At 49.7% G+C, this 27,740-nt stretch overlaps 1 protein-coding gene across 5 annotated transcripts in view; it reads left to right on the plus strand.

Annotated features, from left to right (window-relative positions):
- The window catches only part of agbl5 (ATP/GTP binding protein-like 5), a 159,389-nt gene that overhangs the window by 110,917 nt on the left and 20,732 nt on the right, over positions 1-27,740 (plus strand). For 3 of the 5 annotated variants that reach the window (XR_005460999.1, XM_038800111.1, XM_038800110.1), the window contains exons 14-15: positions 3,340-3,392; positions 23,195-23,355. Coding sequence is in view for 4 of the 5 variants with exons in the window: in XM_038800111.1 (XP_038656039.1) it covers positions 3,340-3,392; positions 23,195-23,355 (214 nt within the window). In the remaining variant the exon portion in view is untranslated. Of the gene's footprint in view, positions 1-3,339; positions 3,393-15,968; positions 16,699-23,194; positions 23,356-27,740 lie in introns of those variants that run through there. The other 2 variants (XM_038800112.1, XM_038800117.1) reach the window with 2 other exon arrangements.

Consider the following 27,740-nt stretch of genomic DNA (forward strand, 5'->3'; position numbering starts at 1 on the left):
GGAGTCTGCACGTTCTCCCCGTATCTGTGTGGGTTTCCTCCGGGTGCTCCGGTTTCCTCCCACAGTCCAAAGATGTGCGGGTTAGGTGGATTGGCCATGCTAAATTGCCCGTAGTGTCCTAAAAAGTAAGGTTAAGGGGGGGGGGTTGTTGGGTTACGGGTATAGGGTGGATACGTGGGTTTGAGTAGGGTGATCATTGCTCGGCACAACATCGAGGGCCGAAGGGCCTGTTCTGTGCTGTACTGTTCTATGTTCTATTGGGTTACGGGAATAGGATTGAAGTGAGGGCTTTAGTGGGTCGCTGCAGGCCCGATGGGCTGAATGGCCTCTTCTGCACTGTATAAATGTTCAATAAATATTTGTATACAGTTGGTTCAGTTTGTAATCATTGTGGTTGGCATCTACCTTCACGCAGACAATGAAAGGATAAAAAGATACCACAAAGAGCAGGGGAATCTGAGGGGGAACATGTTCCAGGATAAAGCCATGAGCACATGGCCCTATGGTGCACATACCAACCCCCTCCCCCCATAAGAAAAAGCTACACTTTGAAACTTAACTCAGCCTTCCAAGACTTCTGGGCAATGAAAGGATACCTCAAAGGGGAACAACAATATACCGCCCTCAGTACAAGACATGGCATGGCAATGCACACTCTCGTATACAGGAGCCAGTAAGCCAAGGATACTTACACCATGCCAAGACCCGCAACACAACAGACCTCAAACCACTCCAGTCAAATCCGAGATACCACTCCGGCCCTGCTCACGCTGGAAGACTTGAATCATCCTCCAAAGATGAAACCCCATCGACAAGGGGAAGAAGAATCATCAGGACACCCATCAATGGGGTCTCGGGAAGGGATATGACGCAGGTAAACACAGGTAAACGCAGTTACAACTGCCCTAACCTATTCAATCAAGTGACCACTGCTGCTTTCCACACAGCCAAGCAAATATAGAAGACTTACCCAAGAAATGCTAGATATCCGATGATTAACCGACCACGCACTAGTGCATATTTCCTCCTACTCCCAACAACACCAGAGGTGCCAACCACAAAAGACAAAAATAGGAACCCAATCTTTCTCAGGATACATAATCTGTCTGTGCCTTCATTGGAGATGAGCAATGATTCCATCATCCAAAATAACGAAAGTAGAAAAGAGAAACACAACACTAATAGTTCTAACGGGGACTTTTGCTCACCCACAATGAGGGCTTATAAGGCCATACCAACAATCTCTACACCAAACCATCTATCCACCATTCTGCTGTTGCACTATTCATCTTCTCTGTAAATAAAGTGAAGCGTACCTAAAAAAAAGTACTCCCTTATTGTAAAAACAAGGATTACAGCACTCATAAAAACAAAACTAGGGAAATTCTGCACAACCATCATATTATATTACCAACTCAGCATGATTTTAGCCACAACAGGATAACATGACAAACACCTCTATGCTCATATATCGTACACCCTTGTCAGGATAAAAGGCATGAACACAAAATCAGCAATATAATTGCAAGGGGATAATATTCAGGATTGTTGATGAACCGCAGGATAATATCACTGTTCATGGAAATTGGAATCATTGAGCTACATCGAGGATCCATCCGGAGTTTTACTGAAGCCTCTTCACCTCCACCATGTCATCGTCCCGAAACACCAATGGTGAAAGAACTAGGCCCCGGCTGGTGGTGAAGTCCTGTCGCGCCCGCCCGTCTCAAACCCTTCTTGATTAACATCGAGGACAAGACAGCGGAAGACCAGTGGTCGGAACCCTCGATCAACACCAGGCCGCGAAGATTGGATATCCAGTCTTCAAATCGGGATTGTGAATACATGACAACCAGTTCTGAAAATCCAGCCGGGCATTCAATCTCAGAAGACGGGACAGACGGGCACTCCCTGTCCAGCCCCCTCTCCCTGAATTGGCCAGGATAATCAACATGCCATGCAGCAGGATTTTCAAGGACTGAAGGTGAGCCCCCATCAAGGAGGCTTCCCTCTTGACGGACATAATTCCCCTCTCTGCTTCATCCATTCTCTTTAGGATATCTCGCAGTTCATCAATGTGAGCACCAATAACCTGTGCCAGACCATCGTCCACAACTTCATTCACAGTGGCAACCATTATCTCGATGCCAATGGCATTGCTGAAGCATAAACCACTCACCAGCGAAACGGCCACTGTGAGCTGGGCCCCACCCCAGGCACCTCCAAGCACCTCAATCAAACAAGGGTTTTCTTGACTTATCTCTCTCTCTCCACCACCCCCGCCCCTCCCAGCCATTACCAAAATCTAGCTAGGATCTTCCAGGAACATAGCACAGGACCTGCACACCAGTATCAAATAATTATGGGTTGTGCGTCATACAGGCCAGGATCAAATAATTATGGTTTGTGCATCAATGTCAGAAAAGGATTAAAAGATGAATAGAGCTTGAGCTCGGGAAAATGCAGCTCCTCCCATGTTGACATCATGTGACCCCCATGCATTTTTTTTTAAGAACCTTGCTGACATTCTGAAACAGTTTGGCTGTTGTGGGAATAGGTAGGGAAAAGAGCAAGATGTGGAGTGAATTGTGGCCAGTGCTTTCAGGAAAGTGAAAGGGAAGGGGAGAAGGTTACTGCAAGTAGTGAGGGTGGAGGTGGCAGGAGAGAGTAATAGATGTGAGAGGTAAGAATTTTAACTCTAAGGAGGTTATTGCAGCCATTCCAGGGAACTAAACTCCAAGCATTCACCTCCTATGGCACCTCTTCTAACTTGTGGCGGGATTATTGCCTGAAGATGTCAGGATCTCCATAGCCCAGTTCATTGCCTGAACCAGTGCTTCTAAAGTGACAATGGAGAACCTGGGCTCTCGTCTCTGGCTCTTGCAACAATTTCTCCTCACCAATGTTCCACAATAATAACAGTCGCATTCCACCACTTGTTGAAGAGATGCTGGCTGACTTTAAGTAGTGTCAGTGAAGCCAAAGCTCCTCCCCCACACCATTCATCCGCTGCCCCCCTCTGTCCCCCTTGCCCCATCAAAACAAGCATGTAACCAGGGACTGGTGTGGATATTGGTGGCTGCTTCCCTGAGCTCACATCATCAGCACAACCACATGAATAGGTGCATGAAGCTTGCATCCGATCCATTTTTGGATATGATCAAACTTCTTAAACCATGGAAGCTTAGATTGTCAAAAATAAAACAAACCACAATATTGGTCTAGTAATTGTGAATATCTTCTATGTGGATTCATTTCTTTACTGCAATGAACAGTTGATTATGATTTAATTGCTTGAACCCAGTCTTATTTTTCTATTTGTTTTATTTTGTTCCCTAGAATCCATTGAAGAAATACAAATTAAAATTAAGGACATCTTTAGATATTACCAGGTAGTAGCATACTTCTTGTTTTTCTTAACCAGTTTATTCTTCCACAAACCTTGCCCCACTTCCTCCACTAACTCACAGCTCTTGGCACCAATGAAAGTTAGTTTAGCATTTGTATCTAGTTACATGCTATGTTATGGCACTCAAAGTGGCACAGAATTAATCTCTTTTGATTTATGCATGCTTGAATTTTGCGAAAGGTATAACAGTGAAGCTCGCAGCACTAAATTTAATAACAGGGTAAATTAAACAGCAACATGTGTCTGCACATGTGCAGTTAAATGCACCATTACGGAAGTTGCTGTGCGAGATGTCCTACTCCTTAACATGATGCATTGCTGTGATCCTCAACAATAGAGTTAGCATTAAAATTAATGTAATAATGTAAGTGTAGGTTACCAGCCCACGAGTTCTACACTAAAGCCAGCAAAAACATGTTGGTGCAAAAAGTTGGTGCATTGAGTAGGTGAGTTTTTAATTTCGTGGTGAATGATAATTACTGTTGGTGCTGTAAACAATGTTTTTTAAGTGTTGAGTCTCATTCCTTTAGAAAACAACTAGTATGAAAACATAAAATAACTGACTTTTTTACCTGTCTCTTTCATCTCTCTCCCTTAACTCCAGCTATATTTCCCAAACTTTAGTTTGCTTTCTGTACTTTAATTGATATTTCCTGCTTTATACTTCTGGTTTAGAGTCAACATGCCTCAGTGAAGGATCTTCAATGTGATTGATTAAAGAACATTGCTGTTACTCAACCTTCTTGCAGGCAATGCAGGTCCCCTGTGGAGGGATTGTATTGGCTCAGACCCAGGGTGGAGCAAGCTCTGATCTGAAGTTCACAAAACCTTGGTGAGGTGAATGGCAAATGCCATTTCTTCACTAACTGATCGCAAAATCCAAGCCATATCATTTACATTACCTTTGTTGGTGTACCGCAGCTTTGAGATTTGAAGCTTACATCGGAAAGTTTTGTTTTATTACACAAAAAAGAAAGGAACTAAAAAGATGATGAGTATTATTTTTGGACATATATTTAGACATATGTGAGCTAAAAAACCTGCAGATGATATTTACATAAACAGAATTAACAATGAATAAGGAGGCCATTCAGTCCATCAAATCTGCACCAGCCCTTGGAAAGAGCACCCTACCCAAGCCCACGCCTCTACACCATCTCTGCAACCCAACCCAGTCTTTGGACACTAAGGGACAATTTAGCATAGCCAATCCACCTAACCTGCACATCTTTGGACTGTAGAAACCGGAGCACCCGGAGGAAACCCACGCAGATACGGGGAGAATGTGCAAACTCCACACAGTCACCAGAGGCCGGAATTGAACCCGGGACCCTGACGCTGTAAGACAGCAGTGTTAACCACTGTGCCGCCCCATGTCTAAATGTCTTCTTCAGTTTCTGTTCCAAACATATTCCATTCCAAACATATTCAAAACTACAAAAACATAAATCAAAAACAATCAACATGTTCACTCCATCCCCCCCCCACCCCTCATCCTTCGCGACAAACAATTCCTCACACATTGTCATGAACAGTCCCCACTGTAAAAGCACTCCACTGATCCCCTCAACTCAAACTTGATCTTTTCCAGCCGGAGGGAATCGTACTTGCCCCCTGCGGGCCCGCCGTTCCCGGTGGCATTGCCGATCACCAATCTAACAATATCCTTCACTGGGCAGTAAGAGAGACAAAGGCAACAATATCGGCCTCCTCTCCTCCATCAGCTTCGGCATTTCCGATACCCCAAAAATCGTCACCATTGGGTCCGGCCCGGCCTCTGCCCCATAATCTTCAAAAGGGTCCCAAACGCCCCCTTCCAGAATTTCTCCAACTTCTCACAGCCCCAGAACATGTGCCGTGATTCGCTGGTCCTCGCTGCACTTCTCACACTCGTCTGCTACTCCCTGGAAGAACCCACTCATATGCATCCTATGCACCACCTTAAATTGAATCAAACTCATCCTCACACACAAAGAGTCTGAATTTACCCCAGGCATCGCCTGACTCCACACTGCCCATCCTATATCTCCCCCCTGCCCCCAGCTTCTCCACCCGTTTATTCTTAATTCTCACCACCTGGACTTCCGGTTGCGGCTATGACCAGCTAAGTCGCACGTTTGGCTGCTCCTGCTACAAAGGTGTTTTCGGGCCGATTGGAGGGCCCCAACGGCGCTGTAAGGACAAATCCCGGTGGGGGAAGGCTCCCTGAAGAGAACCAGACCAACTTTATGGTCGGTACCCGGAGTGGGGTGGTAAAGAAAGCAACAGCAGCTCCCAAAAAAAAGCGGGGGAAGAAAACCAAAATGGCGGCCGGTGGAGCACCCGAGGAATGGAGGAAATGGGCGGAGGAGCAGCAGGCCGCTCTCCTGCGCTTCTTTACGGAGCTGAAAATGGAGCTCTTGGAGTCAATGAATGCGACGACCACCAGGCTGATGGGAGCCCAGGCGACCCAAGAGGCGTCGATTCGGGAGCTGCAACAGGAGATGACTGTGAGGGAGGAGGAGGCCACGGTCCTCGTGGGAAAGGTAGAGGTGCACGAGGCACTCCACCTGAAATGGCAGAGCCGTTTTGAGGAGCTGGATACCCGAATGAGGCGGAAGAACCTGAGGATCTTGGGCCTGGCAGAAGGCCTGGAGGGGTCAGACCTCCCGGGATATGTAGCAGAAATGCTGAGCTCCCTGATGGGGGCAGGGGCCGTCCCTTCGCCCCTGGAGCTGGAAGAGGCCTACAGGGTCATGGCTAGGAGGCCAAGAGCAAATGAGCCCCCGAGGGCGGTGCTGGTGCGGTTCCAGCGACTCAGCGACCGTGAGAGAGTGCTGGAGTGGGCCAAGAGGGAAAGGAGCAGTAAGTGGGAGAATTCGACGGTGAGGGTCTACCAGGACTGGAGTGCGGAGGTGGCAAAGCGGCGGGCCCGGTACAACCGGACGAAGGCGGTGCTACATGCAAAACGGATCAGGTTCGGAATGCTGCAGCCAGCGCGCTTGTGGGTCACCTACAGGAACCAACACCACTATTTTGAGTCCCCAGAGGAGGCGTGGGCCTTTGTACAGGAAGAGAAACTGGACTCGAATTAGACCCAGGGGATACTTGGCGGCCGTAGCCGCTCGGGTACTTTCAGCTGAATTCTTTGTTTGGATTTTGAACTCTTGCTGTGGTTTTTCTTCTGATGTTTTTTCCCCCTTTGCCAACTTCCCTTAGTTATTGTTATTGCGGTTATTCAGGGTTATTTATGGTTATTTATGCTGTTTGGTAGAGGGCGACTGTTAAGTACATTGTTATTTGTTATTTATCTGTTATTTATAATGTTAAGTTGGGGAGGCGGGACGGGGGGGAGAGCAGATCGGGGATATGGGCCCCTAGGGGGGGTTCTTTTACAGGCATGGACGGGGACGGGGGTGGAACTGAAGATGGCGGGGTGGGGTGTGGCAGGGCGAAAGCGCGGGCTTTCCTCTGTTTTCCCGCGCGCGGGGCAGAGGAGGGGGGAGGGGAGGAGTGCGGGGCGTGGCTAGCAATGGCGACCTTTCCCGCGCTGGAGCGGGGCCAGGGAGGAGTGGCAAGGGGGGGGGAGGCCCCCCCCCGAGCCGGGGGGAGTCGGAGTGGGGCAGGAGCAGCCGGGTCAGCGTGAACCAGCTGACTTACGGGAGTACGATGGAGGGTACATCGCGGCTAGGAGGGGTCCTAGCCTGGGGGGGGGGGGAGGGGGGTTAGGGAGGGACACCGGGTTGCTGCTGAAAAGACCAGAAACGGGAAGTGGAGGACTGGAGAGGTGGGGGGGGGGGGACATCGCCATGGGGAGCGGGTCAGAAGGGGAGGGTCGACCCGGGGCGAGCAGGGAACAGGACATGGCTAATCGGCAGGGGAAGGGGGCGGGTCGTCCCGCGACCCGGCTGATCACTTGGAACGTGAGGGGGTTGAATGGGCCGGTCAAGAGATCAAGGGTATTCTCACACCTGAAGGGACTGAAGGCTGATGTAGCAATGTTACAGGAGACCCATTTGAAGGTAGTGGACCAGGTTCGCCTGAGAAGGGGGTGGGTGGGACAGGTGTTCCACTCTGGATTGGACGCAAAGAACCGGGGGGTGGCGATTCTGGTGGGAAAGAGGGTGTCGTTCGTGGCGGAGGAGGTGGTGGCGGATAAGGAGGGTAGGTATGTGATGGTGAAGGGTAAGCTGCAGGGGGAGAAAGTGGTGATGGTCAACGTATATGCCCCGAACTGGGATGACGCGGGTTTTATGAGGCGCCTATTGGGCCTCATTCCGGGACTGGAGGCAGGGGGCTTGATCATGGGGGGGGACTTTAATACAGTGCTGGACCCCGGGCTAGACAGATCGAGCGCAAGGACCAATAGGAGGCCGGCAGCGGCAGAAGTGCTGAGGGGGTACATGGAGCAGATGGGAGGAGTAGACCCATGGAGGTTTGGTAGGCCGAGGGCGAGGGAGTATTCCTTTTTCTCCCACGTCCATAGAGTGTACTCCAGAATCGATTTCTTCGTGTTGAGCAGGGGGCTGATCCCGAGGGTACGGGAAGCTGAGTACTCGGCCATTGCGATCTCTGATCATGCACCGCATTGGGTGGATGTGGAAATGGGGGAGGCGCGGGACCAGCGCCCGCTGTGGCGGCTGGATGTGGGGCTGTTAGCGGACGACGAGGTGTGTAAAAGGGTCCGGAAGAGCATTGAGAGCTATCTGGACTTGAATGACACGGGTGAGGTGCAGGTGGGGATGGTCTGGGAGGCCCTGAAGGCAGTGATCAGGGGAGAGCTGATCTCCATAAGGGCGCATAGAGAAAGAAAGGAGAGGCAGGAGAGGGAGAGGCTGGTGGGGGAGCTATTGGAAGTGGATAGGAGATACGCGGAGGCACCAGAGGAGGGGCTGCTGGAAGAACGGCGCAGCCTGCAGGTCAAGTTCGACCTGCTGACCACCAGGAAGGCAGAGACGCAGTGGAGAAGGGCACAGGGCGCGGTCTATGAGTATGGGGAAAAGGCGAGCAGGATGCTGGCACACCAGCTTCGCAAACGGGATGCGGCTAGGGAGATTGGGGGAGTGAAGGAGAGGGGCGGGAAGGTAGTGCAGAAGGGGAAAGAAGTGAACGGGGTCTTCAGGGATTTCTACAAGGAGTTGTATCGGTCAGAGCCGCCGACAAGGAGAGGGGGAATGGAGGACTTCCTAAACAAATTGAGGTTCCCAAGGGTCCAGGAGGGGCTGGTAGAAGGGCTGGGGGCGCCAATAGGGCTAGAGGAGCTAGTCAAGGGAATAGGTCAGATGCAAGCGGGGAAGGCGCCGGGGCCAGATGGGTTCCCGGTGGAATTCTATAAGAAAAATGTGGACTTGGTGGGACCGGTACTGGTACGAGCCTTTAATGAGGCGCGAGAGGGGGGGGTTCTGCCCCCGACAATGTCGCAGGCTCTGATCTCCCTGATATTGAAGCGGGATAAAGACCCCGTGCAGTGCGGGTCCTACAGGCCTATCTCGCTTTTGAACGTGGATGCCAAGTTGCTGGCAAAGATCCTGGCAGCTAGAATAGAGGATTGTGTGCCAGGGGTAATCCATGAGGACCAGACGGGGTTCGTGAAGGGGCGGCAGCTCAACACGAACGTGCGGAGATTGCTGAATGTAATTATGATGCCGGCAGTGGAGGGGGAGACTGAGATAGTGGTAGCGCTGGACGCGGAGAAGGCATTCGATAGGGTGGAGTGGGAGTACCTGTGGGAGACGTTGGAACGGTTTGGGTTTGGGGAAGGGTTTATTAAGTGGGTGAAGTTGCTCTACTCGGCCCCGACGGCGAGTGTAGTGACAAACGGGAGGAGGTCGGAGTATTTCGGGCTCCACCGAGGGACCAGGCAGGGATGTCCCCTATCCCCCCTACTTTTCGCACTGGCGATTGAACCGTTGGCGATGGCACTGAGGGGTTCAGGGGGGTGGAGAGGACTGACTAGGGGAGGGGAGGAACATCGAGTATCGCTGTATGCGGATGATCTACTGCTGTACGTGGCAGACCCAGAAGGGGGAATGCCAGAGATAATGGAACTATTAGCAGAGTTTGGGGACTTTTCGGGGTACAAATTAAATTTGGGCAAAAGCGAGGTTTTTGTGATACACCCGGGGGACCAGGGAGAGGGTATTGGGAGACTCCCCTTCAAGCGAGCAGGAAAGAGCTTTAGGTACTTAGGGGTGCAGGTGGCAAGGAACTGGGGGACCCTCCACAAGTTGAACTTTTCCAGGCTGGTGGAACAGATGGAGGAGGAGTTTAAGAGGTGGGACATGGTACCGTTGTCGCTGGCGGGGAGGGTGCAGTCAATCAAAATGACGGTCCTCCCAAGGTTCTTGTTTTTATTTCAGTGCTTGCCCATCTTCCTCCCTAGGGCCTTCTTCAAAAAGGTGACGAGTAGCATCATGAGCTACGTGTGGGCGCATGGCACCCCAAGGGTGAGGAGGGTCTTTTTGGAGCGGAGTAGGGACAGTGGAGGGCTGGCACTGCCCAATCTCTCGGGGTACTACTGGGCGGCAAATGTGTCAATGGTGCGCAAGTGGATGATGGAAGGGGAGGGGGCAGCTTGGAAACGAATGGAGAGGGCGTCCTGTGGCAACACAAGCCTGGGGGCCCTAGTAACGGCACCATGGCCGCTCCCCCCCACGAGGTACACCACGAGCCCGGTGGTGGCGGCCACCCTCAAGATATGGGGGCAGTGGAGGCGACATAGGGGTGAAATGGGAGGTCTGTTGGCGGCGCCAATAAGAGGGAACCATAGATTCATCCCGGGGAACATCGACGGGGGATTTCAGAGCTGGTACAGGGTGGGCATACGGCAGCTGAAGGACCTGTTTATAGAGGGGAGGTTTGCGAGCCTGGGAGGGCTGGAGGAGAAGTTTGAGCTCCCCCCGGGAAACATGTTCAGATATTTACAAGTGAAGGCATTTGCTAGGCGGCAGGTGGAGGGGTTTCCCCTGCTCCCCAGTAAGGGGGCGAGTGATAGGGTGCTCTCGGGGGTCTGGGTTGGAGGGGGGAAGATATCAGACATCTACAAGATAATGCAGGAGGCGGAAGCAGCATCGGGGGAGGAGCTGAAAGCCAAGTGGGAAGGGGAGCTGGGAGAGCAGATAGAAGACGGGACGTGGGCGGATGCACTGGAGAAGGTCAACTCTTCCTCCTCGTGTGCGAGACTGAGCCTCATTCAATTTAAGGTGCTGCATAGAGCTCACATGACGGGGACAAGGATGAGCCGGTTCTTTGGGGGTGAGGACAGGTGTGTCAGATGTCTGGGAAGCCCAGCGAACCATGTGCATATGTTCTGGGCATGTCCGGTGCTGGAAGGGTTCTGGAAGGGGGTGGCAAGGACGGTGTCGAAGGTGGTGGGGTCCAGGGTCAAACCAGGATGGGGGCTTGCGATCTTTGGGGTCGGGGTAGAACCGGGGGTACAGGAGGCTAGGGAGGCCGGAATACTGGCCTTTGCGTCCCTAGTGGCTCGACGAAGGATATTAATTCAATGGAAGGACGCGAGGCCTCCAAGCGTTGAAACTTGGATTAACGATATGGCTAGCTATATTCAGCTAGAAAGGATCAAAATTTGCCCTGAGAGGGTCGGTACAGGGATTCGCCAGGCGGTGGCAACCTTTCCTTGACTTTTTAGATCAGAGATAGACGTTCGGGGTCGTGGCAGCAGCAACCCGGGGGGGGGGGGGGGGGGGGGAGGGGGGGGGGAGGGGGGAGGGGAGGGGAGGGGGGGCAGCAAGGGTCGTGGGGGGACACGCACGACTGTAACGCGGGCAAGCCTGCTCGCTGCTCATGTCTGAAACTGTAGGCTGCCTTGGTTGTTAAGGTTGCCGGGGGGGGGGGGGGGGGGGGGGGGGGGGGGGGAGGACTGGTGCGCGCGAGAGGGCGGTGCGAGGGAGGGACACTTGCCTAGAGGGATTGTGTTGTAAATAATTTAAAATTAGTAGGGGTAAATTTCTGTATGGAAAAACTCTTTCAATAAAAATTATTTAAAAAAAAAAAAAAAAAAAAAAAAAAAAAAATTCTCACCACCTGCGCTACCCTGTGCTCCCCCAGCTACCCATATATATTACCAATCCTGCCCTCCCCTTCCACATCCGGGAGCAGCAAACACTCCAGCAGGATATACTCTGGCAGCTTGAGAAACCCTCCCCATTCCTTCCGTGCAAAATCCCTCACTTGCATATACCTGAACTCAGTTCCCTTCGGCAGCTCCACCCTGTCCCACAGATCTTCCTGACCTGCAATCCTCTCCTCCAGATATGGATCCCTTGCCCTCACCAGCCCCACCTCCCTCCACTTCCTGGACATGCCATCTGTCTCCCCTGGCTTCAATCTGTAGTTTCCACACACTGGTGTCAAACACCGATATCCTCTCCATCCTAAAGTGTCTCCTCAACTGGTTCCACACACTAATCATGAACTGAACCATTGGGCTCACTGTGTACCTCCCCGGCGCCAGAGGAAGCTACACTGTCAACATGGCCTTCAGGCTGGGCTCTCAACAGGTCTCCTCCTCCATCCAAACCCACTCTAACCCCTCCCCTTCCCACCACCGCCTCACCTCCACATTCGCCGCCCAGTAGTAATGCAGCAGGTTTGGTAGCACTAACCCCCCCTTTCTGCCTCTGCCTCTGTAAAAGGCCCTCGTTATGTTCCCCACCCATATAAACTCCAAAATCGCTGCGTCCAATTTCTAGAAAAAGGTCTTTGGAATGAAGATCGGGAGGGTCTGGAAAACAAACAGGAACCGTGACAGAATGTTCATTTTAACCACCTGGACCCTCCTGCACGAATGTTGTCAGGTTAAACTTGTGCATCGTCGACCACTTCCCCTTCCCTTGGATCCCCAAATACCTGAACCTGTCCATGGCTTCCCTAAATGCAAAGCTCCCAGATTGGCTCCCTGACCCACAGCTTTTATCGGAAACATCTCACTCTTACCGACATTCAAGTTATAACCCGAGAAGGCCCCGAACCTTCCCAATATGTCCATAAATCTCCCCATTCTCTCCAGCGGGTCAGACACGAACAGCAGCAGGTCGTATGCATATAGCGACACCCGGTTCCCTACTGCCCCTCACAATCCTCTGCCACTACTGACCCCCTAAGGGCAATCGTCAAGGGCTGTATCGCGAGCGCAAACAACAACGGCGACAGCGGACAACCCTGTCCCTGCCTCGTTCCCGTCTGCAACCCAAAACTCCGTCAACTCATCTATTTTGTACGTACACTTGCCACTGTGCTACATACAACAGATGCAACCATGCCACAAACCTCGGGCCAAACCCGAACCTTCCCAAGCTCTCAAATAGGTACCGTCACTCCACCTGATCGAAAGCCTTCTCCACATCCACAGAGACCACCACCTGCAGTATTCACCGCTTTGACAGGGTCATAATTACGTTTAGTAGCATCCTGATGTTGTTGGAAAGCTGTCAACCCTTGACAAAACCCGTTTGGTCCTCAGTGACCACCCTCGAAACACATCCCTCCATCCTCCCCGCCACTAATTTGCCCACCACTTTCACATCCGTGTTTAGGAGTGAAATGGGCCTATATAACCCACACTTCAACAGGTTCTTCCCCTTCTTTGGGATTAGCGTGATTGATGCTTGGGTCAGTGTCTCCGATAGCTCCCCTTTCTCCAGCGCCTCGCATCCTCAACATCCCCAGCAAATGTGGTGCCAACGCCGTCACAAACTCTTTATAGAACTCCGCTGGGTAGCTGTCTAGCCCCGGGCTTCCCTTGCTTCACCCCCTTACACTATCCATCCGCTCACTCAGCCCTAGCGGTTCCTCCAACACCTGCCTCCTCTCTTCATCCAGCCTTGTGAATTCCAGCTCATCCAAAAACCGCCCCATATTTCCTTCCTCACCACCTGATTTGGCCCTGTACAGCATCTCATAATACTCCCTAAACGCCTCATTAATCTTCCCCGGATCTGGCACTACCTCCCCCTTCCTTGTCCGCAACCTCAGAATGTTCCTGGATGTGGCCTGCCTCCCTAGCTGGTGGGCCAGCTTACGGCTCTCCTTCTCTCCATATTTATATTGCCCCCCCCCCTCCGTTGTTGTCCCACTGCCTTCCCCGTCGCCAGCCTGTCAAACTGCCCCTGTAACCTTTTACTCTCTGCCAACCCCTCCTTGGTGGGAGCACTCGAATATTCCCTGTCCACCTCGACTATCTCATCCAACAACCGTCCATACTCCTCCCTCCTCCAGCCCCTGTGCGTATTGAATGAGATAACTGTCCCCTGCATCTTCGCCTTCAATGCCTCCCAGAATGTGACCGTCGACACCTCCCCATTGTGATTCAGCTCCACACAATTTCTCATCTCCAACTGCACCTTTTCACAGAACCCCTTGTCTGCCAAAAGCCCCAAATCCAACCTCCATCCTGGCCTCTGCTCCTGCCTCGAGCTAAGCCTAACCTCCAAATAGTACGGAGCATGGCCTGAGATCACAATACCTGCATACTCCACCCCCACCAACACCCTTCGGCTCACTATAAGAAAGTCGGTTCTAGGGTATACCTTGTACACGGGTGAGAAGAAAGAGTACTCCCTCGCCCCCGGTTCCTAAACCTCCACGGATCCGCCATTCCCATCTGTTCCATAAACCCTCCCAACTCCTTCACCATCCTCAACCTTCCCATTGACTTAGGCCTCAACTCACCACCCTTGGTTCCAGCACGCAGTTAAAATCATCTCCCACAATCAACTGATGCATGTCTGGAATCACTTCCAGCAAACCCTTCACAAACCCCACGTCCTCCCAATTTGGCGCATAAATGTTCACTAACACCACAGCCATCCCTTCCAGCACCCCTTTCACTATCACATACCTCCCACCCGAGTCCTGCACTTCCATGGCCCCCTACAAACCCTGTCCTTTTACTCAGCAAGATGGCCACCCCCCGTGACTTTGAATCAAACCCCGAGTGGAATACTTGACCCATCCATCCCTTTCTCAACCTAACCTGATCCTTCACCCGGAGGAGCCTATCCTGCAGAAAGACCACCCCGCCTTCAAACTCCTCAAGTGTGCGAAGACCTGAGACATTTACACTAGCCCATTCAGTCCCTGTACATTCCATGTTACAAACCTTTCTGGATGCTTGCGCCTCCACTCCCCACTACCATCTACCATCATCCCCTTCCCATTCTATCTCCTTTAATTTTGCCCTGAACTGGGTCCATCCAAGATTGCCCCCTTCTCCGCTCATGACCACGCTCGGTCTCCAACACTGCCACGTCGCATTCCCGCCCCTCCCACGTGGCCATTCCCTACGGCCACCTCCCTACCTCACTTCCGTTCACCAGCATGACCTGCCAGCGTGTCAGCTCCTGCCTGAAGGGTCCTCCTACCTACCCCTTCATTCCACCCCCCGCCAGTCCCTCCTTGGTCTGTGCAAATGGCTCCCCGTGGACCCCACCAATCTTCACACAAAGGCAGTTCCAAAACCACAGGTCACCCCCATCAAAAAGAAAAACGCCACAGGGGGTGGGGGGTGATGTAGTTGTCCCCTTATACACCTACTGCTTCATAACAAACAACAACTACAAAATCACCCAACCCCAAAAACAAACACCTGCCGGCCCCCAGAATACCCACATCTTCCAATCTCTGATGTTCCAGCTCCTCCATCTTCCATTGACATTCAGTTCTCCCCCAATTTCTGGTCTCTGATGAAGCTATTGCCTCTTCTGGAGTTTCAAAATAATACTCCCGACCATCAAAAGTTACCCATAGTTTTGCCAGGTACAGTACCCCAAACCAAATCTGCCTTTGTTATAAAACCGCTTTGGCCTTGTTAAACCCAGCACGCCTGTTTGCCAGCTCCACTCTGAGATCTTGTAATGTTTGACCTTGTTCCCCTTCCATTCACATTTCTGCTTCTCCCTGGCCCATCGCAGAATCTTTTCCTTCTCCACAAGCTTATGGAGTTTCACAAACACCACCTGCAGCGGCTCCCCTGGTCTCCGCTTCTGCCTTCGGGACCTGCGCGCCTTGTTCACCCCTGGGCATTGTCCAGCATTCCCTCCGGCACCAGCCTCGCTATCATCCTTGAAATGTATCTCGTGGCACTTGCGCCTTCCACACCCTTAGGCAGGACAACAAAACCCAGGTTCTGTTCTTCTGCTCCTCTACCTTTGCTTTAACGTCTTGTAAAGGCCCCCCAGCAGTCCCACCTCTGCCACCACCCAATCTTCTCCATCTTCAGGATCAGCGAACCCTGTGCCTCCAGACATATCTCAGCCGGAGCTGCCCTGTGTGCGACCACTCGCACCATGGCCATCACCGGAAGTCTTACAATGCTTTCTTTCTGTAGAATCTGCCTTGTCGATTATGGCTGTAAAAGGTGTTGCTTAAGTTTTCAGTTCTGGCTATGGGTTTTAACCAAACTCTCCTTCCTCTTTAACATGCCTGACCTGTACGTTTCGTGAAATTTCTGCTCTTGTTCAGATTTTTAGCATTTATAATTGTTTTCTCATTTTTGCATTGTGATGCATTAACATGTTCAATAAGGCATACTACTTTTTCTAACTTTGTAACTTGTTGTTAGAGTGAAGCCACGGTTTTGTTACTTCATGCTCTTTCTCCAACATGAACAACATAGAAGTATAGAAATTGCTGGACGGAAATAACAAGTTCCACCTTGGGTGCCTTCTACCATGCTGGTAGTTGCACGATACGACAGTGGAGTTGTTGGCTAATCATGGCAATCAAGCTCTATCCATTTTTGTCTACAACGGACCCTGACAGAAGGAAAGGGAAGCCAGAGCGGTTGGAAATCTTAGCAACCGAACTAGCAGTTTTATTTCATATCTTTCTCTGTGACCTACCATCATTAAATGGCATCGTTTTTTGTAGAATGATGTCTTGCGTCATGAATATAATTGTGATTAAATACTGAAAAGTAAGTCTACTGTTTAAAAAGAAGATTGTATATGATTGAGGTGAGAGTTTCAAAATTCACCCCTTTTGTAAAGATTTGTGGTGTTCTCCTTTGACTGTGGAGTGAATTCAACCACAATAAGACCACACTGGGATTTTAGTGTTGAAATCAAGATATAGTACGCAATACTACGATATCTAGTACTAAATCTGTAAAGATGTAGTAGTACATCTTTTGTGAAAGGTGCCATTTTGCAACTAAAGAATTACTGACAAATCCAAAATAAGGTCTGCTCAATTAATGACTATGCATATAACCAGGTAAAACAAATTGATTGCTAACCTCACAAATAAAGAACAATTTCATAGAATTTACAGTGCAGAAGGAGGCCATTTGGCCCATTGAATCTGCACCAGCCCTTGGAAAGAGCACACTAACTTTTTTTTTATAAATTTAGGTACCCAATTCATTTTTTCCAATTAAGGGACAATTTAGCGTGGCCAAACCACCTCCCTGCACATCTTTTGGGTTGTGGGGGCGAAATCCACACAAACACAGGGAGAATGTGCAAACTCCACACTGACATTGACCGAGAGCCGGGATCGAATCTGGGACCACGGCGCCATGAGGCAGCAGTGCTAACCACTGTGCCACCGTGCGTTGCCCTGGAAAGAGCACCCTACTTAAGGCCACACCTCCACCTAATCCCCATAACCCAATAACCCCACCTAACCTTTTTTTTTATAAATTTAGATTAGCCAATTATTTTTTTCCAATTAAGGGGCAATTTAGCGTGGCCAATCCACCTACTCTGCACATTTTTGGGTTGTGGGGGCGAAACCCACGCAGACACGGGGAGAACGTGCAAACTCCACACGGACAGTGTCCCAGAGCCGGGATCGAACCTGGGACCTCAGCGCCGTGAGGCGGTTGTGCTAACCACTAGGCCACCGTGCTGCCCTAACCTTTTTGGACACTAAGGGCAATTTAGCATTGCAAATCCACCTAACCTGCACGTCTCTGGACTGTGGGAGGAAACTGGAGCACCCGGATGAAACCCACGCAGACACGGGGAGAATGTGCAGACTCCACACAGACAGTGACCCAAGCCGGGATCGAACCTGGGACCCTGAAGCTGTGAAATAACAGTGCTAACCACTGCGCTACCGTGCGACTATCTTGCAGATTACAATATTCATGAGCTTTGGGATAAAATATTTTAGTCACCAAATTTGCTTTTGATTGTGTTACTGCAATTCTGTATTTAGCATTGACTAAAGCAGACAATGATAATATTGCTGTTAAGGTGACTAATTAGTGCAAACTATCACAATAACTAGCAAAATAGAAAATGCTGGAAATACTCATAAGATCTGCCAACATCTATGGAGAGAGAAAAACAGAGTTAATGCTTCAGGTTAGTGAGGGCGGCACGGTGGCTCAGTAGTTAGCAGTGCTGCCTCACGGCACCGAGGATCCAAGTTCGTTCCCGGCCCCGGGTCACTGTCTGTGTGGAGTTTGCACATTCTCCCCGTGGCTGCGTGGGTCTCAGCTCCACAGCCCAAAGATGTGCAGAGTAGGTGCAATGGCAATGCTAAATTGTCCCTTAATTGGAAAATTTAAAAAAAAATGTTTCAGGTTAGTGATCCTTTTTCAGAACCAGAGCCCTTATTTTAAACCAGGCAGGGAAAAGGGGGAAGAGGAGGGAAGAACAAAAGGGAAGACCTCTGACCTGGTGGAAGGCAAAGGCAAGAGACAAAAAGGAGGATAACGCAAGGGGAAAAAAAGATGGGAGTGTGAGAAGGAAACATCTAGAGGAGTGTAAATGAGAAGGCTGAGTCACTGCCACCAGTTACCATCCAAAAAAAGAGGCAGAGTTATGATCTGAAGTTGTTTAACTCAATACTGAGTCTGGAAAGCTGTAAAGTGTCTAACTGAAATGAGGTGCTGTTCCTCAAGCTTACATTGAGTTTCATTAGAACAATGTAGGAGGTCAAGGAAAAAGATCAGTGGGAGTGAAACAGAGAGTTAAATGACCAAAAGCCTGGGATCACTCATGCGGATTAAATGATGATGCTCCGCAGGGCGATCATCTTATCATTGTTTGGTATCATGTGTGGCAAATACATTAGACTAAACTAAAAGAAGTACAAGTAAATCACTGTTTCACCTGGAAGGAGTGTCTGGATTCCTGGATGGTAAGAAGGGAAGAAGTAAAAAGGGCAGATGGTGCACCACCTATACATAGCCAGAGTAAGTGAAAGATCTGACGAGGCCTGGCAAGTTATTGCTCCCACTTGTTCTTAGATAGTGCCTTTTAATATAATGTAACGTCCTAAGATGCTTCAGAAGAACATTATAACGTAAATATTTGGCACCGAGCCTCTTGAAGGAGATGTTAGGGCAGATGCCTACAGGCTTGGTCAAAAGTGTAGTTTTTAAGAAGTATCTTAAAGGAGGAAGGAGAGATAGAGAGATGGAGAAAGTTAGGAAACCAGGGCCTAGGCAGTTTACAGCATGGTCACCGACAGTGGAATTTTTAAAATGGAGGATGCTTAAGGGGGCTGAATTAGAGGAGTGCAGATATCTCTGAGGATTGTAGGGCTGAAGCAGATTTCAAAGCTAGAAAAGGGGACACATAAAAGGATTTGCAAAGAAGGGTGATTACCCAGTAGAGAATGTAGATCAGTAAGAATAGGGATGATAGGTGAACAGGAACTGGTGTGAGTTGGAATGGGGCAACAGAGTTTTGGATGATCCCCAATTTATAGCAGGCAGACTATGGGAGGCAAGGCAGGAGTAATGGAGTCAAGAGGAAACAAAAGCCATGGATGACGGTTTCAGCAGCAAATTGAAAAAAGGGTGGAATCGGGCAGAGGTACAAGGGTGGAATCGGGCAGAGGTACAAGGGTGGAATCGGGCAGAGGTACAAGGGTGGAATCGGGCAGAGGTACAAGGGTGGAATAGGCAGTATTGGTGGTGGTGTGGATACATGGTCAGAAATTTACTTTAAATATTTTCATTGGCATTTTCAACTTTAAAAGTATAACAGTTTGATATGTAAAGAACATGGCATTTACAAAGTAGCAGCTCGTGTGTCTGATATTTACAAGCCAGTTCATGTCTTATGTACAACAGTTTTTACAAGCGCCCCCCCACCCCTCCCCCTCTTCCCCTGTTGGAGGCATGTTTCGTTTGTTTCCTTTTCACCCCGCTGGGGTTTTAAAATTTTTGTTGTTTGGTGTTGGGTGGGGGGCTGCGTGGCCCTTCCCCTCCTCCCCATGCCCTCCGGGCTTCGCTTCGTGCCATCTTTGGAACCCCTTCCCTACGCTGCCACACACACCCCCCCCCCCCCCCCCCGCCCCCTCTGCCCCGGCTCTTATACGTGCACTCCCTTGTCTTTCTCTCTCTATGTCTACTCCATCCCCTCTTCCTGTGGTAAACCACTGTTGCACCTATATTAGGTGATGTATGGTAGGACCTGTACTACAGGTATGTCGGTAGTCCCTGCCTGCTGGCTCCGCCCGGTAGGCGGAATATAAATATGTGTGTGTCCCCATGCTGCAGCCATTTCTCCACTCCAGCTGCTGTGGGAGGCCACACATCTCAGAGCAATAAAGCCTCAGTTGTATCCAACTCTCGTCTTTGTGCAATTGATTGTGCATCACTTCCTAGTCACTGTTTGCCTTGATTCGGCCTTGGAACAGACTGATGAATAGCCTCCACACTGTGTGGAAGCCCTCGTCTGACCCTCGGATGGTGAACTTGATCTTCTCCAGGTGGAGAAATTCCGCCAGGTCTGCAGGCAGTCTGCAGCTGTGGATGGTGCTGCCGATTGGAAGGCGAGGAGGATTCTCCGGCATGCGTTGGCCCTCTTCCCCATATGAAGGACTGGCTGGTCCGATACCCTGAAGACTGCCACTCTCGCGCACGCCTCCACCCTCACAACCGTGAATACTGCCTCGGAGAAGGCTGTCCAGAATCCGACAAGACTCATGTCCAGAACATGTGAGCTTGGTTGGCCGGGCCTACCTGGCACCGTCCACATTTGTCCTCCACCTCCGGGAAGAACATGCTCATTTGGGTTCTGTGCATCACTTTAAACTGCATAAGGCTTAGCCTAGCATAGGAGGAGGTGGAGTTGGCCCTGCTCAGTGCTTCGCTCCAGAGTCCCCAACCCACTTCCGTCCCCAGTTCGTCCTCCCATTTCCATCTAGGTACTCTTGCCCCGTCTAGTAACTGTCTGTATATGTTCCCACAGTTTCCCCCTTTCTTATTAGTGATTAGCTCCTCTCAGAGAGTATCTATCGGGGCCCCAGAGTACCTTGCCATCTCAGCTCCTGCCCCGTCGGTAGGTCCAGGTCCTCTTGTTAGTTTGTCCAAGGTTGTGAGTCTGTCCCCTATGTATAGGCCCCTAACCGCTAACGTTCCCCCGTCTTGTCTCCACTTTTTAAAGGTTGCGTCGAGCATGACCAGTGGGAATTTGTAGTTGCCGCAGATGGGGGCCATGGGGGACATCTCGGTTAGGCTGAAATGTTGCTTCATTTGATTCCACGTCTCCAATATAGCTACCACCACTGGGCTGGATGTGCGCTTTGATGTGGGGGGATGGGAGTGCTGCTGTGGTGAGTGCTCAGAGGGTCATTCCCTTGCAGGAGGACTCCTCCAGCCTCACCCATTTCGCAGTTGCCTCTCGTATCCATCCCCTCACCCTCTCAGCTGTGGTCGCCCAGAGGTAGTACTGCAAATTCGGCAAGGATGTTTGTCCCATGTTTTTCCTCCTTTGCAGCGTTGAGTAGGGAACCTCTGGTTCGTGCTCTCTGCCTTCTCTTTGTATACCCTTCTAGATTTTCGTTTCTCGCAGAGTGATAGCCAGTGATTCACTTGCCAGGGCGAACAAGGGCGGGGCAGTTGGCATCCCTGCCTTGTGCATCTGTGTAGCTGGAAGTATTCAGAGCTGGTTGTGTTGGTCTGAACGCTCGCCTTGGGCAGCGTTGTATGAGAGTTTCACCAATGAGGTAAACCCTGTCCCTAGCCCAAACTACTCCAGTAACTCGATGAGGTACTTCCATTCGACTCGGTCGAAGGCCTTTTCTGCATCCAGAGAGACGATCACCTCTGGTGTTCTCTCCCCGGATGGTGTTAGTATCATATTCAGCAGCCACCTGAATGTTCGCAGTTAGCTGCCTACCCTTGACAAAGCCCATCTGGTCCTCTGCGACCACCTCTGGTACGCAGTTCTCCAGTTTCTTGGCCAGGACATTTGTGAGTAACTTTGCGTCTACATTCGCGTCTACATTGGCACGGCCAATCCACCTAGCTTTCATATCTTTGGATTGTGGGAGGAAGCTGGAGCACCCAGAGGAAGCCCATGCAGACACGAGGAGAATGTGCAAACTCCACACAGTCACCCCAGGTTGAATCGAACCTGTGTCCCTGGCACTGTGAGGCAGCAGTGCTAACCACCATGCTGCCATGTCAAAGCTGACATTGTATTTTTGGACGATGTCACTGAGCGGCAGCATGTGAATGAGAAACAGGAGAAGCCAAAGAGACACCAGATGTAACATTGCAGAAGTGAGAGGTGAAGCCATTAATAGATAATAAAGAAACTAGGCAAGCTTAGTGCTACTCAGGTGGAAGTGGATTGAAGGAGATTAGTTTGAGCCCTCCTTTGGGCAACAAATACTTGGATTTTTTCACATATGGCATAGTAGGCAGTGCAACTTCTCAGCAATTGAGAACCTGTCAAATTCCTCTTCATAGTTTCTGAGGATGGTAATGATTTGGAACTGGGGTGTTCGGCTCTGCCTTCCCACTGATGATTACATCCAATGGGGCAGTGGCCTTCTCTTCTGGCATGTAGTAGGAGAAAGGCTGGTTTAGGGTAAGACTGGGAGTTAACACTCAACCATCCTGTATAATTTTCTCACTATTTTTGCTCCGAACACTCTGGATTTGGAATGGGATCATGGAAGAAAGTCCATTTTTAAAAAGATGTTATACCTACAGGCTCATTGGATATACTATCCCACACCCTCCAGTTGTTGCCTATGATCTATGAACCATAAGATGTAGGAGCAGAAGTAGGCTATTCGGCCCATCGAGTCTGCTCCGCCGTTCAATCATGGCTGATATGTTTCTCATATCCCCATAACACCTGATCCCTTTATTTTGTTTTCTAACATATTTAGAGTACCCAATTACTTTTTTCCAATTAAGGGGCAAATTAGTGTGGCCAATTCACCTAACCAGCACATCTTTGGGTTATGGGGGTGAAACCCACGCAGACACAGGGAGAATGTGCAAACTCCACATGGACAGTGACCCGGGGCCGGGATTCGAACGCAGGTCCTCAGTGCCGCAGTCCCAGTGCTAACCACTGCACCACCGTGCTGTCACCTGATCCCCTTATTAATCAACAACCAATCTATCTCTGTCTTAAAGACACTCAGTGACTTCTCACCATGGCCTTCTGCGGCAAAGAGTTCCACAGATTCACCACCCTCTGGCTGAAGAAATTCCTCCTCATCTCAGTTTAAGGCTGGGCCCTCAGGTACTTGTCTCTCCAATTAGTAGAAACATCCTGTCCACATCCACTCTATCCAGGCCTCACCGTGTTCTGTAAATTTCAATGAGATCCCCCCTCATTCTTCTAAACTTCATCAAGTACAGACCCAGAGTCCTCAACCGCTCCTGTTCTATTGATGCATACTAAACATAATTTTAATCACAATGATAGACAATATATTCAACTAATACAGGCATATACAGTTTCTTTTTTCCCCATAAGTAGTATCCTTTCAGAATTCAAACTATAAATTTTGCAATCTTTTGTTTGTGGTCAGTGGTCATGCCGCAAATGTTGGCTTCTGTTTTCTTTTCATTCACAGTTCTGAACAACAGCTGAGACCCAGTGGAATTCCAGTGAGAAAATATGATGTACTTACATCGCAGGGAAACCTGCGCCTGATCCCCAGCAAAGCCAGTCATAATCCTATGCTGAAAGTGTGGAAAAGCGTGCAGCCAAATGTTACACAAGAGTCTAAAGGATGTAAGTGCAAAATTCTTAGTTTGAATTAGCGTGAACAGAAGTGTCGGAATTTAACTTTGTGGCACACTGCTATTTGTTTCTGTGTCGCTTTGAAAAAACACCCTTAACCCCTACACACTGTTTTCAATCAGATTGGCTAGCAGCCCTTTTGTAGTCCCAGCAGCGCCAGCAGCAAGTAGTGGCCACTGCTGGGACTATTTGCAGATTTCAGGAGAAGGAAGATACCTTGAAGGCAAGTCCAGAGATAATAGTCAGGGAGGGTTCAGAACCCCTAGTGAGGAGTTGGAAGAGTGTGGGCGAGGGGTCAGAGGCTAGGGGCGGAAGCATAAAACGGGAAGTACCATAGTACGGATGGCACACATTTGGCACGGGAATTTTAATGGAGCTACCCCTTCCTGCCTTTTAGCTCGAGCTGTTAAGGTTGCTGGCTGGCCACCTTCCTTCTCTCTGAGGGTTGTGAAACTTTGCAACTCTGAAGGTGCTGGAGGCAGGGTCACTGAATAATTTTAAGCAGGAAGTAGATAGATTCTTTTGGGCAAGAGAATCAAGAGTTATTGGGGGTAGTTGGGAAAGTGAAACTCCATTCAAACAGATCAGCCGTGATCTTATTGAATGCCAGAACAGGCTGGATGGGCTGAATGGCCTACTTCAGTTCCTGTTTAGTATATTTGTATGTTCCCTGGCTGCACGTATTATTGCAGCAGAGATGGAATGTGGTCTTTAATTGGCAACTCAAGGGACTCGATAAACCTAAGGGCTGTATTGTGGGCGTAGCTAGGGTTGAGCAGGAGTGGTGTGGGAGTGAGAATTTTAAAGGGGCGGGTCTGGCAGACCACACGACCAGCTCAGGGCCAATTGCACAGAAGCACACAAACTCTGGGCAACCATCACCAAGGGACCCGCCACTGTTCAGAAAATTTGCGTTTCTGATGTAATTGTACGGGTCATATTCAAGAACCTTGCTCTGCGAGGCAAAATGCGCCAATGGAGAAAAAAACAGCAGCAGTAGTCCACAACGCATTGAACAGTGGAGGAGCTCTGAAGAGGAGCACGCAATGTACTGCAGTTGAACAAGATGGCCCCAATTGAAATTATCCTAAAGGTAAATGGCAAACCTTTGAAAATGGTAGTTGATAGCAGGTCCTCGGTGACGCTGTGGAGAACAGAACTTCAAGTATATCCATGATGGAGCTCAAACAAAATTTGAGCAGCACCGCAGTCAAACTTTCCACTTACACCGGGGGAACCTTGGAAATCCTTGGGACGACCAACATTAGAGGCTTATAAAGAGCAAGAGTCCAATCTATCCCTGTTGTTGTGGAAGGGCACAGATCCAGTCTCATGCGAAGGGACTGGTTACAACAAAATTGGCTGGAAATTTTTTTAATTTCCAACGGTCTCTTCAAGACTTCCTGAGAAGGTATGAGGATGTTTTCCATGGCAAACAAGGCCGGTTAAAGGTGTCAAAGCCACAATCTATGTCAATTTTGATTCTAGAGCCAGACTAGTTCCCTTTGCCCTTTATCAGAAGGTTGAAGCTGAGCATAAGAGATTAGAAAAACTGGACATGGTCAGGTTGGTTCAGTTTTCCGAGGAGGCAAACCATATTCCTTCTTCTCAAGCTGAATCATTCCATAAGAATCTGTGGAGACATTCTCCCCATGTCTGCATGGATCTCACCCCCACAACCCAAAAAAAATGTGCAGAGTAGGTGGATTGGCCACGCTAAATTGCCCCTCAATTTGAAAAAAAAAGGAACCTGTGGGGACTACAAATCAACCATGAATTAGGCTGCCCAGATGGATAAGGACCCGATGCCCTAGGACATGTGCACCAAGCTAGCAGGAGACCTGACCTACTATGAATCTCTGCTATGCATTCCTTCAATTAGAATTGGACAAAGAGTCCCAGGATTCTGCCACCATAAACATCCACAAAGGCCTTTTTCAATACACAAGGTTGCCATTTGGTATTGTGTCAGCCTGCGTTATGTTACAAGCTATGTTGGAAATTCTTCTCCAAGAAATTCCCACGGTGATGGTCTACCTGAATAACGTGTTAATCACCAGTACCACCCCTAAACAGTACATGTCTGGGGAGGCATTAAAGTTTCAGGACGCAGGGGTCTGTCTCAAATGCGGAAAATGAACATTCCAGGCCTCAGAAATGATTTAGATTTATGGCGTTGATGGGGAGGCACTAATGCCCTGAAGACCGGAGACATTTGGGGGGGGGGGGGGGGGGGGGGGGGGGAGGGGGAGGAGGAGGAGGGGGTAGTGAGGCTGCTGCCCCGAAGATCCAATGCTGGTTGGGAAGTGGGAGGCGGTATGAGGGTGAGTGCAATGCTGGCAATGAAGGAGGATTTGAGATTGGGGCATCCTTTAAAAATGGCCCCCCGATCTCTGTGGAGCCAAGCTTGCTGGCCTCTTTAGGCTCTGCCCCTCACACAAATAATGTTTTAAAAAAAGGTGTGGGAAGACCGCAACGGAAACCTGCCTGTTTCTCTGGGAGAAAATGGGCTGGTTTTCAGTCAGAAACTGACACTTTGCCATTGTTTGGAAAAATTCCACCCACTATTTTTCAGCCTATTGGATATTCCCTTACCTCAACATAAGGAAACATTTAGGTGTTTCTGTCTGATCTGCAAAAGCCTGCCTAGCATTTCTAACCACTGAATTCATCATACTGATTGCACTTCTGGCTATGTTGCTAATCTTCCACCACTTGCACACCCACAATAACCCTTGATTCCCTGAGAAACAAATAACTGTCTACCCCAGCCCTAAATAAATGATGTAGCATCCACAACCTTCTGGAGTAGAGGATTCCAAAGATTCACAATCCTCTGAGTGAAAAGAAATTTGCGTTTCAAATCTATATGGGGTAGTAAATGGCCCTTATTCTTTTTTTATTCATTTACTGGATGTGGCCGTTGCTGGTTAGGCCAATATTTATTGCCCATTCCCATGTAAATTCTGAGGAACTAATGGACCTTGACGTGTTTGGATTGGATTGGATTTATTGTCATGTGTACCGAGGTATGGTGAAAAGTAGTGTTCTGTGTACAGTCCAGACAGATGTTCTATACATGAAAAACATAGGATATACTGAAATACACAATGTAAATACATAGACAGAGGCCATTGATCCCTGAAGGCAGAAGGGTAGGTTAATAGGGTGGTAAAAAATTCAAATGGGACTCTTGCCTTTATCAGTCAATGCATAGATTACAAAAGCAAGGAGGTCATGTTGGAGTTGTATTGAACTTTGGTGAGGCCACAGCAGGAGTACTGTGTGCAATTCTGGTCACCACATTATAGGAAGGATGTGATTGCACTGGAGGGGGTGCAGAGGCGTTTCACCAGGATGTTGCCTCGGATGGAACATTTAAGTTATTTTGTTTTAATATTTAGAATACCCAATTAATTTTTTTCCAATTAAGGGGCAATTTAGCGTGGCTAATCCACCTAACCTGCACATCTTTGAGTTCTGGGGGCGAAACCCACGCAAACACGTGGAGAATGTGCAAACTCCACACAAACAGTGACCCAGAGCCGGGATCGAACCTGGGACCTCGGCGCCGTGAGGCAGTAATGCTAACCACTGCGCCACCATGCTGTCCCTGAACATTTATTTTATGAAGAGAAGTTGGGTTGTTTTCGCTGGAGCAGAGAAGATTGAGAGGCGACCTGATCGAGGTATGCAAGATTAAGTGGGGCTTGGACAGGGTGGATAGGGATCCGCTGTTCCCTTAGTTGAAGGGTCACTTACCAGGGGACTCAAGTTCAAGTTGAGGGACAGGAGGTTTCAGGGAGATTTGAGGAAAAATCTTTTTACCCAGAGGGTGGTGACGGTCTGGAATACACTACCTGGGAGGGTGTTAGAGGCGGAGTGCCTCCCAGCCTTTAAAGTGTACCTGGATGAGCACTTAGCACTTAGCACGTCATAAGGGGTGGCACGGTAGCATGGTGGTTAGCATAAATGCTTCACAGCTCCAGGGTCCCAGGTTCAGTTCCCGGCTGGGTCACTGTCTGTGCGGAGTCTGCACGTCCTCCCCGTGTGTGCGTGGGTTTCCTCCGGGTCCTCCGGTTTCCTCCCACAGTCCAAAGATGTGCGGGTTAGGTGGATTGGCCATGATAAATTGCCCGTAGTGTCCTAAAAGTAAGGTGAAGGGGGGGGAGTTGTTGGGTTACGGGTATAGGGTGGATACGTGGGTTTGAGTAGGGTGATCATTGCTCGGCACAACATCGAGGGCCGAAGGGCCTGTTCTGTGCTGTACTGTTCTATGTTCTATAACATTCAAGGCTATGGGCCATGATGGCAATTGGTGTTAGGTAGGCAGGTGTCTTTCGTGCGTCGGTGCAAACTCGATGGTCTGAACGGCC

Source organism: Scyliorhinus canicula, chromosome 6 (assembly GCF_902713615.1).
Source record: "Scyliorhinus canicula chromosome 6, sScyCan1.1, whole genome shotgun sequence".
NCBI classification, from domain to species: Eukaryota; Metazoa; Chordata; class Chondrichthyes; order Carcharhiniformes; family Scyliorhinidae; genus Scyliorhinus; species Scyliorhinus canicula.